Source organism: Artemia franciscana, chromosome 5 (assembly GCF_032884065.1).
Source record: "Artemia franciscana chromosome 5, ASM3288406v1, whole genome shotgun sequence".
Lineage (NCBI taxonomy): Eukaryota > Metazoa > Arthropoda > Branchiopoda > Anostraca > Artemiidae > Artemia > Artemia franciscana.
The window spans coordinates 16,243,513-16,259,188 of NC_088867.1; the positions used below are offsets into that span (position 1 = coordinate 16,243,513).

The window sequence follows — 15,676 nt, forward strand, 5'->3', positions numbered from 1 at the left end:
CCAATTATCTTGACTGGAATTCATGTTAGTATCAGAATTGTGATATAGGAATGGGATGTTTTAATGCTTTTCAATATTCCAATAATGATGGAAATGAGAGTAAGCTAATATTGAAAAAAATATGTCATTCCAAGTTGTATTTGTGCAACAACGGGATATATATATAACATTCGATAGTTTTGTTTTGGTATATTTGCCTTTGAGAAGTAAAAATAATTAACACTGCTTCTAAGTATATGAAAAGTATATAAGAATGAAAACTGGCAGTAGTGCTTAAAGAAACAACACACGTGCCATCTAATGTTTGACAATAGTGTTCCATTTTTAGCCTAGCACAAGCTACTGGATACTTGTCTTCCATAGAGTATAAAATATAGGTAACTACTACTACTAACAATTCACCGCAGTTCCAAGCCGCCTGAGGCCAACAACTACACACGCTCCTCTATCCCAATCCATTCAAAGCCTTGGGCAAAGAAAACAGACTCGCGCCAGGGGTAGGTCTGCCAGCTTAAAATCAACTAGCATAATTAACCTATCAAAATTTTTCCAAGTTATCCTACGCCCACTCTGTGCACACTTGATGTTGACTTAAAATAATCATTATAATTATTATAATTATTATAAATATACTATTCAAATAAATAATAATTATGTGGGAGTTATTTCCCTTGTGTTTTGTTTTTTTGGAAGGGGGCATTTCCGGAGTGATCAAGAAACAGATTAGAAATTAAGTTTTTTTTTTTTTATGAGAGTATGTTAAGGAGAATTGTCTTTTCAGGCTGAATTGTCTGCAAGAAACTTTACGGGGTAGGGATTTTCAGCGAGGATGGAACTATCCGGAGGGAATTTGACGAAGGGGGGTGGGCTTTATATTGGATGAAATTTTCACGGTGGAGTTTCTAGTGAGAGGGAAGGAGTATTTCATGGAGGATGAGTCAGATTTCCCGGCATTATTGGAAAGACGATCAGAAACTAAATTTATTTTTTTTTTTTCTGAAAGTAAGGAACAAAATTAGAACTCAAAACGAAACAGAAATTATTGCGTATGAGAAGGGCTGCCCCCTCCTCAATACCTTATTTTCCACGCTAAAGTTTGACTGTTTATCCCAATTTTTTAAGAACGGCTACTTACATACAGGGGCCGATTAATTAGAATCGGAAGCTTTTGTAAAAGCGCTAACAGCTTTAGGCCTAGTGTAAAAAGCAATGTATCGATGAGGGGGCAAACCTTCATATACGGAATAGTTTCTGTTCGTTTTAAGTTTTGATGCTGTTCCTTTCTTTCAGTTTATTTTATTAATTCCACTTAAAATGGTGAACTATAAAGCAAGTATTTTCAATGCGTTTATCTCAAAATAAGTTTTAAAGCAATTGAGCATTTTGGCTCATAAATTCCAACTTGACTCCCAACTTTGTAAGTATATACTTCCTAGGGAAATGCACTTAAATAAGGGAGAAATTGCATTTTTACCCAAAAAAGAATAACCATTTTACTCATTGGATACTAAATGCTTTTTACTTCCCAATTCAAATAATTATTAAAATGCTCAAACCCCTTCTCTATGATATTCTTAACGTCCATTAAAGTACAAAACCCACAAAAACTACAGAACCTTTTTTTAATCAAGTGATTCGTTTGTAATTATGAAAGCCATTATTGTATGTTTTCTGCAACCTTTCTTCTTTGTTTGTTTACTGGAGTTGATTAATTTCAAAACTTAAGGACCCAGGTACTGAATGGATACTCTATTTGTGAAATCTAATGTCATTCATTTGCCTAATGTATTTGTTGTAAGGGATGGCTTGCTATTTGTCTCATGAGATCATGATTATATCTTTTAATTATTTTTCCAGTTGTACATTCATGCCTTATGTGAATAAGAAATGATCTAGTATATAACCCCTTGGATTGCGGCTCAATTCATAAATATCCATTCACCGGGTAGAATTGCTTAAATATTTTATAAAAGTGATTTGTATAGTATTTTTTAAGAAAACAGGCTGACTAGCTCCGTTTGTGCTTCCCAAATAATACTAACTGAAAATATTTGCATTATTTTTTCTCAAATAAGAGGAAGGTTGCCAATCTTTTAACACAATTTTTTCTTGGAGGAGTCATGGGTTCACATTGTGCTTCCTAACTCTACTAGCTGAAATCCCTGCTGGATTTCAGTTAAAACTAAATGCAGCATGCCTATCTTTTCACTAAAAGGCTTAAAATCTAGCTACATATGGATCCCCCTCTCTTTCTTAGTAAAAAGCTGGATACAAATATGTCTATAGAAGTCAGCTTTGGCTGATATCTTTATAGATAAAAGTGTTAATCCATTTATCTGGTCAGTGATTGGAAGCTAAACTATTCAAGCTAGAAAATTGAAATGTTTGAAGAATAGTTTTGGAAACATGAGACTGCTATTAGGCTGTAAAAATTCCAAAAAAAAAACTGGAAAAAATAAGCTGTAAATATGACGGCACGAAAAAAGTAGCCATTTGTATAGACGGCATTACATAAAGATTTTCATTTATTTTATGAATTTTTATGTCTGAACGAACCTAGGGCCATTTGCAAAGGTCCAGTCACCAGTCAAGTGAAGCCAGGGCCAAACAAGTAAACTGTTGATAGTTTGTACCCTTTTATTGTAATATACATTTTATTTTTTAAAGAAATTGTGCGTAAAATACTTTTTTTTCTGCAATTTCAGAAATTAACCCTTTTCTGGAGTGCCTTAATTGTTTTAGTAGTTAATTTATTTTTCATATTTATTTTCTTACATGTTTTATGCCAGGAATGGCGGCTATACGGAAGAAACTAGTCATAGTGGGTGATGGTGCTTGTGGTAAAACCTGCCTTCTTATTGTCTTCTCCAAAGATCAGTTCCCAGAAGTCTATGTCCCAACTGTTTTTGAAAATTATGTGGCAGACATTGAAGTTGACTCCAAACAGGTATGATTTATTTTGAAAACTCAAAAGATATTATATCTTTTCTTTTTATGTCAAGTGTAAACGAAAAACAAGTACTTGTATTATATACCACCTGCATTTCAAGTTGTTCATCCATAGATGCATTGTAAAACCGTTTTTTTTTTGCTAGTTTCTTTCAACTTAGCGTGAGGCAAGACAGAGAATTGACAGAATATATGGAAAATATATAATTTGGGCTATATAATTGCACATTAGGTAGGGGGTGGGGGTAAAGTATTTGGACAGTGTGAAGTTATAAAACATTTCTTACTTCATAATATCATAATAATTGTAGCTAACACATCAGGCATGCAGACCCGCAATACCTTCCCCCCTCCCCCTAATGCGCCAATATGTAGCCCAAATTTGTTTCTAAAGTATTATATTTTAATCATACTTAGGTATATTTTATTAGGATTAACCTGATTTCACTCCTTGAGATGGAGGGGGTATATCCTACAAGTCTCGAAAAAAGGTTTAAAGTACTATGAAGACGAGTAAATATCATTTTTCCTAAACATTTATATATTTAGTAATAGTGATTCATTCACTATTTAGCAAAGTGAATGAATTTATTCTTTCACTATTACGCAAGTTTTTGTTGCTATAAAATGCAAAACAAATATACTGTTGAAAAAAAAAGCATAAGAGGAACGAGAACAATGACAAAACAGGGAAACAAAACATGGAGTGTAAATGACACGAAATGGAAGGAAACGTGCATAAAGCTCACGAAAACACACGCTTGCTGTGTCTTAAAAAGTATTTCGTTTATGGTTGCTCTGCAGATCCGTTAGCCTGTAAGCCCAATTTTTTATTTGGCTTTTTAGGTAAACATGATAAGACTAGCTCACGCTTCGAATTTGATAGCCCTTTTTCCAGTCCGGCAATAATTTTTGCTATTGCTAGTGGGTCATAGGTCTAGAATGTTCACAAGAAGTCTTTGTTTTATGAAAATTACGATAATTGCATACTATTTAATAATCAACTTTTTCAAGTTTAAAGTCATCACATAAAATGACGTCATAATAATTTTTGTAATGGTATGGGATAGTTGAAAATCTTGTAGCAGATCTCTCTTAAATTAATCCTGTAAAATGATTCCTAAAAATCTTTTATCAACCTAAAAAACCCATGAAGAACTCTGAAAACTTGAAAAAGTCCATTTTCTAAAGAAAGTTAGAAATTCTCTCTGTGCCCTTCCCTGTGTGCTTCCCCCCGGTACAGATATGATTCAACCAATTTCTTATCCAATAAAGAATGTATAAGGTTCATGCTCCCTTCGTGACATGTGATTTTGCGATATGCCTCTCGCTTTAATTTGTACCAGAAGGATAAGATATTTACATAATTGAATGCATTAGTTTCAGGCCTTATTCACCAATCCAGATTGTGATATAAATTCGACTTTTTCCTGGTGATTGATCTGGACTTATTTAAAAATATGCATTTTTTGCATATTTTCAACGTATTCATATTTTTCAATCTGAATAAAAACGCAAAGCAGGATTCATAAGTGTAGCTGCAGGATAAAGCTGAATCTCGGCTATCAACTGATAACAAAATTGTTGCCTTATGGTGACCTATTAAAACGAAAAAATTACATGCCAAAAACTTGCATCGGGGAAATTAACCAAAAGTACCTGATCTTTGGCAAAAAATCTAATTGTATTAGATATAGCTTTAATCAAACAGTTAAGATTTTTTTTATAAGATATGTTTGCCCTATCGTAGAAAAATGTTTTTCAAATTAATCTTTTTTTTTTGCAAAATCTCAAGTACTTTCGACGAAAGACAACATAATTATTAACACCAAGTTCAGTTCATTGTAAAATGTTTTCTTGGGTTTTGGCAGCACATGATCGAGTATTCTAAGTAAAAACGCATTCTCAGCTCCCGTGTGTTGCTTGGAAATGTACTGTAACTGATTGTGGATCTCAGCCACACTGACCTCTAAGATTAATTATAACATCGAAGATCACAATCAAGGAGGTTAAGTGATAAAACTGAAAGTGGAAAATTCAACCAGACTACAGGCTGGCCTTCTTCAGCGAGAAACTTTCTTATTTAAGTAAACAATGCGTCGGTGAAAGTAATCTTCAATAGCATGCTGAGGGTTGTACCCAAAATCTAGGTTTTCCTTCAGCAGAAATCTTACAGATCAAATATATTTACAAAAAGGAAAAACATAACAAGAGAAAAAAATATTACAACACTCAAGGTAACAAGGGGAGTCGCCGAGGTTTCATCTTTGCAAAATCGTCAACAAGCTGGTCGTAGTCCAATTTTTTACTAAATCCTTCTCTGTAAACATCAAAAGGAGGTGACTGAGACGATCTTCTCCTATTGTAGACTGCAGGTAGTTTTTCACTATTTCTAGGCTAGAAAACAAACGCTCATTGCTTGCTGTTGTCACAGGAAGTGTGGCAGCAATACGAAGTACTTTAATTACTTCTGAGTAAGCCACTGGTAATGCCTGAAGATGGTCGACAATGTCTAGGAAGTTTTCCGGCTTTTTTTCCTCATCCAGCAAGAAACGCTTGGCAATACGAGCTTGAGATTCGAGAAGAATGTCGTCGATATCCAGCTCGCCGTAAAGAGCAGAGAAACGCTTGAGCAACTCTGTGTCCATAAACTTTGTCGAGCTTGGACCCAAGGCTTCGAGTGTGCTCAGCACTGGCAAGTTATCTGTGAACCTTCTGTCAAATTCGGCTAGTAGACGGTCGAAAGTCTCGGAGTACTCTCGCTTCATTTCATCCGCCAAAGTAGTAGTCCGATTTCCAGATTGGACGAAGCTCTTTCCTAGCGTCGAAGTTGTCACAAATTGTTTCAGATGCTTGGTGATCTTTTGAGTTCTAATGCTAATGGCTATTAATACCTTTATATTTACCTAACTAAAAAGCTAATAGGCTTAATGATGTAAAGTCTTCTACTTCTCTCTGTGCTCTCGTCTTTAGAGGCCTAGGAAATGGGCATTTGACAGAACTTGAGACTTTTATTATGAATCTAACCTACTTTCAAAGTTTACAATGATTAATAGTAAATAGCATAATTAACCCAAGGGTCGTCATGTAATTACGCTTTTTGGTTAATAGGCGTGCAGTAATTTCAAATCAATTGAACAGAATGGATAATGTTGGACATAATGGATAATTATGGCCGGCAAAGGGCCCTTTGTGGTGGAAGCTTGGGCCTCCTGGAAAATCTGGGGTGGGCACTGGCCCACCCTTGACCCCCCAAATGGCTCTCTGGTTTGATTGGCCTCTATCAGCGAACAACCCGTATTAACGATCGCCCGAATATCTTACCGCAATAAAAAGGCGAAATGTAGCTCCATAAATACCTGATCATTTGACTCTGTGCTTCCAAGTCTAAAATTTATTTCTGAAAATATTTACCTTTGCTGTAGAAAAATTACAAATGTGAAATGTAATGAAGTAGCCTAAGAAAAAATAGCCTGTGATGACTATATAAATACGCAATATCTTCAAAAAGGGAAAAAAGTTTGAGGCGAACAAACCCAGCAAACTTGGCAAAAAAGGAATATTAAAAAATCAATCAAAGGGAGAAGAAGGAAATGGGAAAAAATAGGGATAAAAAAGAAAGAAAAATATTAACTTTCTTAACCATTTTTAGAAAAAAATTTCTACAAAGGAGGTATTTACGTTTTTGAAGTTAGTAGAAGTCAGATTGAATTCCAGACAAGTATTGGTGAATAAATTAGTGATATTTATACACATTTACTAAATCGGATATTCCATTAACAAATCAGTAAGCTTTTTAAGTGAATTTAATCCCTGTGTGTCAGATTTTTCAATCTTTGGCAAAGGATTATAGGTCCTGACCTAAGTAAAACTATTATTGCTACTGGGTGACGTCACCATTACATTACCGGGTGAACGACAGTCTCTTGACTTTGATTTATCGATTATGATTTGGGTTGTGGCTGCTTACGAGTGAAATAAGATGGTTGAAAAGTTGGTGTTTAGCCCCGTTTTGAACTTTTTGCGTCGATCACTCACAGAAGGTGTAAAACTTGATCTGATTGTCAAAAGTGCTATTAATTAGTTTCGAACAGGATGCAGTTTTACAAGCTAAGAAGACCCTTCATAGTGAGCTGGATATCCAAATCCGGATGGTTTCGTATGCCATGGATAATGATATTACTGATATGTGCAAGTCGCTAGTCACAGCGGCAAAGCAAAATATTTTGATCCCGAAGTTTGTAATTTTCAGTCCGGGTGAAGTATCTACCATCGGCGAGTCTATTCTTGAAACCACAGTAGTTTCAAAACTAAATAAACTTTTAAGGGAATTAAATGGATTTATGTTGAATGATAGCTGCTTCCTGATCAGTCTGCCTGGCGAGTCCCAGCCTCCTCAATCCACACCCCCCCCTCACCACTCTACCCTGTGATACTTAAGAACCCCCCAAAAGACCTAAAAGGCCCAAATGAACGAAAAACGTTAATCAACAAGGTGTACCCAAATACGAATGATATAGCCGAGTTACGCCGCTCTAACGACAAGTGGAAACTTGTGGTTGTTTGGTCCAAGAAAACCGCGGGCCAGATAGTCGAAAATGTTAAACGTGCCGAACCATCGCTCGACATTTTCCCTCAAGGAGCCTGCTTTTGTCACGGTGATTAAGCGAGTGCCAGAAGATTTAGACGAACTGTCGCTGAAGCAGCTAATCCCCAAGTGCACTAAAACAGTACAGTGTGGCAAGTCCTGAACATTTAAAGTTTACTTTCTGTCTTGAACTGATCTTGATGCGTTTCTGATGCGTTTTGGGGGACATGATGTCAGACGTGCATTCAACTCTCTTATCCACGCAGCTATGCTTCTGAAAGCTGATAAACGTGCATGGAATCTGGTCATTATTCGTTCTCTTCGGGATTTATATTCAAGGCTTCATATCCGCCTGAAACTACCCCCAGTTAAAACCATGCCCCCGATTCCGCGTAGACAACTTATCCCAGTTAAGAAAGGGGCCCGCCAAGGAGCCGTCACCTCTGCTGACCTCTTTAATTACTATGTACTGGAAGCACAAGATTTGTACCCACCTTCATTGATTTTGTATTCTGTAAACCTTTCTTTGGATATGCTATGCTGACGATGTCCTGAACCTTAGTCGAATTCTTCAACGTATCCCCGAAATTTTTGGAATCCTTGAGACGGTATATCAGAAAGTTGGACTTGAATTCAACTCTTCTAAGTCATATTGTCCTATTTAACTGGAAAACAGATTCCTCTGCCCCTTCCATCACGCTTGGATCTAGCTCTTTTCAACCTATAGATCACCTTATTGCTTCTTCTATCCGACACGCACGAAAACTTCTTCTTGAACACATCCGTAGAATCTCAGCAGCTTACGCTTCCACTGTATCTTGTAAACTTCGATTCAACCGACCTCTTCTTGCAAGTCTACATAATGCTGTTGCCCTTCCCCATATCCTCTACACCACACCCTTCTGGAAACTCGTAACTATAACTGACAAGAGTAAAATCCGAACCATGTTATTTCGTTTTGCCAGGTATCTGCTTTATCTGCCTCCATGGTATAGAAATTCGCTCGCTATTGCGAAATTCAAGGTTGCTGACCCAGAGGTTGCCATCGCCAGAAGGATAGCGAAACATAATAGAAAAATAGATGACAATTTAAATGATCGGTCCCACATTCTTAAGCAGTGATGTACTGTGTTTTTTTTTCATACTCCGTTTTGTCGTGTGTTTAATTGTGACAGATTTTTCAATAGTTTTTAAGAATAATAATAATTCAATTCTTGTATGATTGTTTAACGTTGCTGTTCAGCAGTATATATAGTATCTAGTGCCGTTTTGAAGATTTTGTTTCGCACATCTATTATATAAATTAGATGGTGCTATTATCGTTTCTTAAATTCGGGTCCTCCTTGGACCCGAAACTCATTTGTGTTTATTTATTGTAATATAACTGATCCATGTACTGCCGTTTCAACAAGTATTGTGAGACAATATGTCACATGACTGGAGCCATATATTGCAGTGGTAAGATAATGGGCACATTAGAAAGTAAATGTTTGTGTTACTCGTTCGCTTAGAAGTCTTTTTTATTCTGGTTTCTTTTTATATTTGCTTGTCTTGTATTTTGCGGTGTCTAATTGTTGTCTTTATTGTTTTATTATTTTGTTTTCTTTTACTGCCGCGTCTTCATGCTTTTGTGTGACTGGTTTACAAATTTAAATAAAATATTTGACCTTCAGTTGAGGATCTACTTTTCAATATTGGACATTCCTCAAAAGATAACTCAAAAAAAAGGATTTGATCTAACTTAAATATGATACTAATTTGAAAATATATTGCGAAACTGGAGAGGCTAGGAGCTATGCATCTCTATACGCCTGCATTTGCCATACCCTCGTTCCCGAAGAATGCCATTTCGCAGTAGCTTCATCTCTACGTACCTTCGTGCTGTTAGCTCACTGCCAGCGCCTTACTATTTTTCCTGTTGTTCCAAATTTTGTAGTTCGCACATTTTTGGCCTTCCAGTGGGGGGGGGGGGACTGAAGCTCTTCTTCTGCCCTTGGCTTCTTCCCTTCATACATTTACTTATCTATATTTGATTTAATTGTGCAAATGCATTAGATGGGGTATCCCAGTATTTTTTGGTAGTAACTTTCAGTTTTTGTTTATGTATACGATAGCTCCCTCTCTTATTTGATTTGGAATTGTTTGAGAATGAAAGAAGAGTTGTAAAATAAATTGCTTTGATCGCCCAATTGCTTTACAAAGACTCCATGCACTTTTGACTCCCAAATGGACTCCAAATCGGTTCCTTGCCGAAATTGACCTTACGCGAATGTATATACTATAATATAAGTATTTTGTGTAAATTTGATTTGTTCTTCATGTTTAAGCAAAAAAAATGTTTTAGATAAAGGAGATACATATCAGATAAAGGAGAATACAAATTTATTCAAATAATTATTTAATTTAGCCAAATTTATTTAATTATTTAAATCAATAGTTAAACTTCGCTTATTCTAAGAATAATTGAAACTTTAAAAGGTTGAGTTTGACGTACCTGCTTGAAGTTATTTTTCTCTAATAGGTTGAGCTGGCATTGTGGGATACCGCTGGCCAAGAAGACTACGACAGACTTCGTCCCCTATCTTACCCAGATACAGATGTCATATTGATGTGCTTTTCAGTGGATTCTCCTGACTCCTTGGAGAATATTCCCGAAAAATGGACTCCAGAGGTGAAACACTTCTGCCCAAATGTGCCAATTATTCTCGTTGGCAACAAAAAGGTTAGTATTTTGATAATTCCCCCCTTTGTCTGACTGTTTCAAAGATTTATTCCCAATCATGTTTTAGGTATTCAATTCAGGTGCGTATGTCAGAATTTCCTAAAGGGGGACCAATAATAACAAAGCTAGTTTTATTAAATAATTTGCATAAGAAGTGCCTAGGAATTTGGAACAATTTGGGATTTCAGGGTGGCGGGTCCTGGAGTCGATTCCCCTGCATACACCCCTGTTTCAGTTGTCAGATCAATCTAACAACAAAGAAAATCGATGAAGATATTTTTGGTAATTTTGTTATAAAATGCTAAATTTTTTTTCGAAAATTGGTCGTTTTGTAGAAACAATAGGTCGTCTTGTAGAAACTTGAGAAACATTAGATAATGTTTCTCAAGTATGGAGAGAATGTAAGTACATTTAGTTCGGAGTCATTATTCCTATTTCGAGCAGATTCACCTAAGTGAGCCGAGGCTCCGACCAAAAAAGACCCATTTCCTTCATGGTTCATAGTTAGCTAGATTATCTTTAATAAACATGATCCATACTTTAGTATTCTAAGTACAAAATGGATGTTGTCATTTAGGGATATCAACTTTATTGGTTTAATTAGCGCAGGAAATTAAGGGTTAGCTAAAGGCTTCAAAGTAAAATCTTAAACAAGGAAAATGATACAAAAATTATTACCATTGCTATGTTATAGGCTATTAGAAAAATGTAAGCTGGATAATTCCCTTGTGTCAGTCATTTCAAAAATGTGGTACTTTTTACATTGATACAAAAAAGGGTTGATACTCTCTTAAGTTTTTGTAGGCAAGCAAATATCCCGTGTCCTGGTGCGTCATAAATGCTCATAACAGTTTCTTGTAAATATTGTGAAAAGCGCATTCAGCAGCCTTGTGATAGTACTGTGGGTGAAACCTCACCTGGCAACTCTGGGAACTGTGTTTTGAACCTACCTTTCGCAAGACCTTCTCCTACGAAGAGTGGCCACCTTTTGGACAAAAATAGCCAAGAAACTAGCATTTCTGTTTACCGTGTTGACCTCAATTGGTTGAGAAGTATTTCGAACTTCTGTACTGGTGTAGCTGGAACACCATTTAAAGGAGAGGGTCGGTTTCTCCTTTCCTGTCTGAAAATGACGAGAAATCTTTGGTCAATACTTATTTTAACGAAAAATTTGGCGCTTCTTAGTATAATAATTATCATTTACAGTTTCCGAATCAGGGGTGCACGAGACCAAAGATAATATGCAATATGATGCTTAGGCTCCTCCGTCTCAGCCTTTTTTGGAATTTTAGGAATTCAGTGGGGGTTTGAAGAATAATTTTGCTACATACCACAAGTTTCCAACAAAAATTGTACAAACGGAAAGTGCCAATACTGATCTAAAAGTTTTATTCCGAAACGAAGAGCCCAAAAAGTTAATTTAATTCTCTGGAAGTATTTTTTAATTATGCTTTTGCATCCCTATACTTGATGCACAATTTTCGGAACTGGCTTCTGGCAACATTGGGCTCAAACATATATATATATATATATATATATATATATATATATATATATATATATATATATATATATATATATATATATATATATATATATATATATATATATCTATATATATAAAAATAAGTTGTCTGTCTGTCTGTGGATCTGTGGATCAGGTTGACGTCATGACGTCAAAAACTACAAAAAAACTAAAAACTAATAAAAAAAATAAAAAAACTAAAAAAACTAAAAAAACTAAAAACTAAAAAAAAAACTTAAAAAAAAGGAAAAAACTGAAAAATAGAAGAGAAAAAGAAAACTAATAAAATTAAGAATAAAAATTAAAAAAAATAAAAAAGATAAAAACTAAAAAAAAAGTAAGAAGAAAAAACGAAAAAAAATTAAAAAAGCTAAAAAAAAAAGGTAAAAACCAATTAAAAACTAAAAAGAAAAAAAGGAAAAACCGCGCAGTTAGATGAAGATCCACCTGGACAGCGAGAGTCAAAACATATCAAAACTGAAAATGATAGCGATGATGATTGGGTTTGGGATTTTGACTTGGATAAGGTCATCAATGCCTACCAGATTTTAGTTAAAAAAAAACAAAGGTTCGGCGATATGTATTTCATAGTGAAGCTGAAAAATAAAAAAGAAAAAGAAAACTGAAAAAAGAAAAAATGTAAAAAACATGACGACAGGGACACATGGAATATAAATGACGACCAGGACACGCTGAAAAATAAAAAAGAAAAAGAAAACTGAAAAAATGTAAAAAACTAAAAAATACTAAAAAGAAAAAACACTCAAAGAGAAATTACAGACCGGGACACTCAAAGAGAAAATACAGACTGGGATACCGGGACACAAATGACGACCGGGACACAGGGAATATAAATGACGACCAGGACACAGGTATTTAAGAATATCGTTCAAACACAAATTTTTAATTATAAGAAGACCGTTGAAAGAGAAATTTCTAATTTTAAAATGACTGAAGAACCTACAATGGCAACACCTGAGGAAGCTGCTCAAAACGAATGTATTCAAGCCGAAGTAGCTGAGTTGGTAAAGCGTTATGTTTCAGGTTCTAGGTCCGAGAGGCTCCAGGTTTGAACCTTGGCTTTAGCATTAATACAAAAGAAGAAAAAAACTAAAAAAGGTAAAAACTACAAAAAAACCTAAAAAGAAAATATATATATATTTATATTTTATATATATATTTTCTATATATTGTCTGTCTGTGTAACGATGACTCTGGTCAAACATTTTCAGATCAATTGCTGGCAATTGGAAACGAAAAGCTCCCAGTAGTGGGAAAGCCAAGAATGTTGTATATTCGCAATTTTTACGTAGTTTGAAACACATATATAAATCTATCTATATTCACAGGTGGGACACAGGGACACAACTACAATGGCGCGTAACTAATATGGCGCGTAACGACTTACGCGCGCGGGGGTATATATACATATGTACATATATACATATGTATATATATACATATATATATATATATATATATATATATATATATATATATATATGTATATATATATATATATATATGTATATATATATATGTATATATATATGTGTATATATATATATATATATATATATATATATATATATATATATATATATATATATATGTATATATATATATATATATATATATGTATATATATATATATATATATATATATATATATATATATATATATATATATATATATATATATATATATATATATATATATATATATATATATATATATATATATATATATATATATATATATATATATATATATATATATATATATATATATATATATATATATATATATATATATATATATAATTTTGATCCCTCTCTTTAATCTTATTGTACATTATCTTTGCACGAAGTTGCTAGTTTTGTTTACTACTCTTCTCTTTCTGTTTTTGTTATTGTTTTTCTTCCTTAATGCGAATTGGGTGCTTCTGCTACCAGTCTACTGTAATGAATGAATGATTTTTTGTATGTCAATAATTAAAACCTATTTATTATTCAGGACTTACGTAATGACCCGGCCACAGTGAAAGAGCTGGCCAAGATGAAACAAGAGCCAGTGAAGCCTGAGGAGGGTCGCGCAATGGCAGAGAAAATAGGAGCTTATGCTTATCTTGAGTGTTCTGCCAAGTCGAAAGAAGGTGTCCGTGAAGTGTTTGAAACAGCGACCCGAGCAGCGCTGCAGGTAAGAATTCTTCAGTTAGTCTTATATTAAGGACTCAATTTATAAACCTGCCCTGTTAAGCAAAGATGAAGCATCTCAGTAAACCCCGATTTCAGTTAATTAACAATGAAAACGAAAGGAACAAACGGAAACAATAAGATTCAGTGCGTGAACAAAATGTGAATAAGCTCAGATGTTTCGATACTCCTCCGTTAAACCATCTTCAGTGTAAGTTCTTGAGAAATAGAATAAGTCAAAAAGAGAACTGAGAAGAACCGAAATATGAAAATAAACTAGCCTAAAACCAAAGGAAACGCAAGAGAGAATAAACAAAAATAAAAAATAAGTAATTTAAAAAGCAGAATATTGAACCTAAAAGGCATAAATACACAAACATTTCAGTCTACACATGTAGACTCTTCGTCTGCATGTGCAAAAATGCATTTGGTGGATCTATTCCGGTTTCTAATTGGTAACTCAGATCAACCACGCTCGTTTATTTCTTGGGTGGCTCTCTTCAGATTTAAATTTCTCGGTTATCTTCATAAAAGTTGCACCCTCTCCCAAAAATCTTTCTCTGACCTATAAATTGGTCTTAAGATTGCAGATAAAAGCCTTTATCCCTCCCACTCCGAACAAACATTTTTTAACTGCAAACTATTTTCCGCATTTACCATTAATACAATATAATGTTTCGTTGCTAACGATCCTTTTTTGCTATGTATAAGTAACTTTTAAATTTAGAATAGTCCTCCTCTCACCCTTGGGACAAAATTTTGTTCCTTAATCCAATTAAAATCACAAGTGGGAGATTAGCAATAATATCTTTATAAATATAATAGTTTTCTAAGTGAGAATTCCAAGGGAAAGCGAAATTAAGCCATTCAAATTGAAAGCAGAACTGCTACCTCTTACGCCACTTCCACAGTTTATACTAAACGACAATTCCCTAGAGACAGCCAAAATATTTTTTGCTTAAAATAGAAGCTATAAAATATTGAAATATCGAGTTGAAAACGAGGTTCGTCCAATTTGTATTAACACATTTTTGGCACCGAACACTGCTACTAACAACTCACCGCAGCACCAAGCCGCCTGAGGCCAACACAGCTACGCTCGCTCCTCCTCCATGCCAATCTATTCAGAACCTCCCTCTTTGCACCCTCCTAAGAAGTTTCCATTCCCTTTGAGTCTTTCTTTATGACATCCTCCCACCCCAGACGAGGATGCCCTGCTTTCCGTTTAGCCCTAGACGGTTGGCCGAAAAGGACACTCTTCGGCAATCTGTCATCCTTCATCCCCAGAACGAGCCCTAACCATCTCAGCCTTTCTTTCATTATAGCCTAAGAAAGAGGAATTGAACTAGACTTTTTATACAGCCTATTGTTTGAAATACGATCAGTAAGCCGGGTACCCAGAACAATCCGTAGGCAATTTCTCTGGAAAACATCTAGTAAATCTTCATACTCTTTTCGGAGTGCCCATGCTTCAGAGCCATATCTGACCACTGTCATCATCGTACCTTCCAGTATTCTAATCTTTGTTCGCAGACTTATCTTCCTATTCTTCTAAACTTTTTTTTGATTGTGAAAAAACACCCTGAGTCTTGGCTATTCTACTTTTAACGCCTTCACTGCTCCCACCTTTTTTTAGTAATAATACAGCCAAGGCAAATGAAGCTGCCCACCTGATCAATCTTTTCGTTACCCAACG

At 34.9% G+C, this 15,676-nt stretch overlaps 1 protein-coding gene across 5 annotated transcripts in view; it reads left to right on the forward strand.

Moving 5' to 3' along the window:
• Nucleotides 1-15,676, forward strand: part of LOC136027023 (ras-like GTP-binding protein Rho1) — a 48,730-nt gene that overhangs the window by 25,553 nt on the left and 7,501 nt on the right. For 2 of the 5 annotated variants that reach the window (XM_065703934.1, XM_065703938.1), the window contains exons 2-4: nucleotides 2,790-2,947; nucleotides 10,059-10,259; nucleotides 13,802-13,984. In XM_065703934.1, the coding sequence (XP_065560006.1) occupies nucleotides 2,790-2,947; nucleotides 10,059-10,259; nucleotides 13,802-13,984 (542 nt within the window). Of the gene's footprint in view, nucleotides 1-8; nucleotides 100-2,777; nucleotides 2,948-10,058; nucleotides 10,260-13,801; nucleotides 13,985-15,676 lie in introns of those variants that run through there. The other 3 variants (XM_065703937.1, XM_065703936.1, XM_065703933.1) reach the window with 3 other exon arrangements.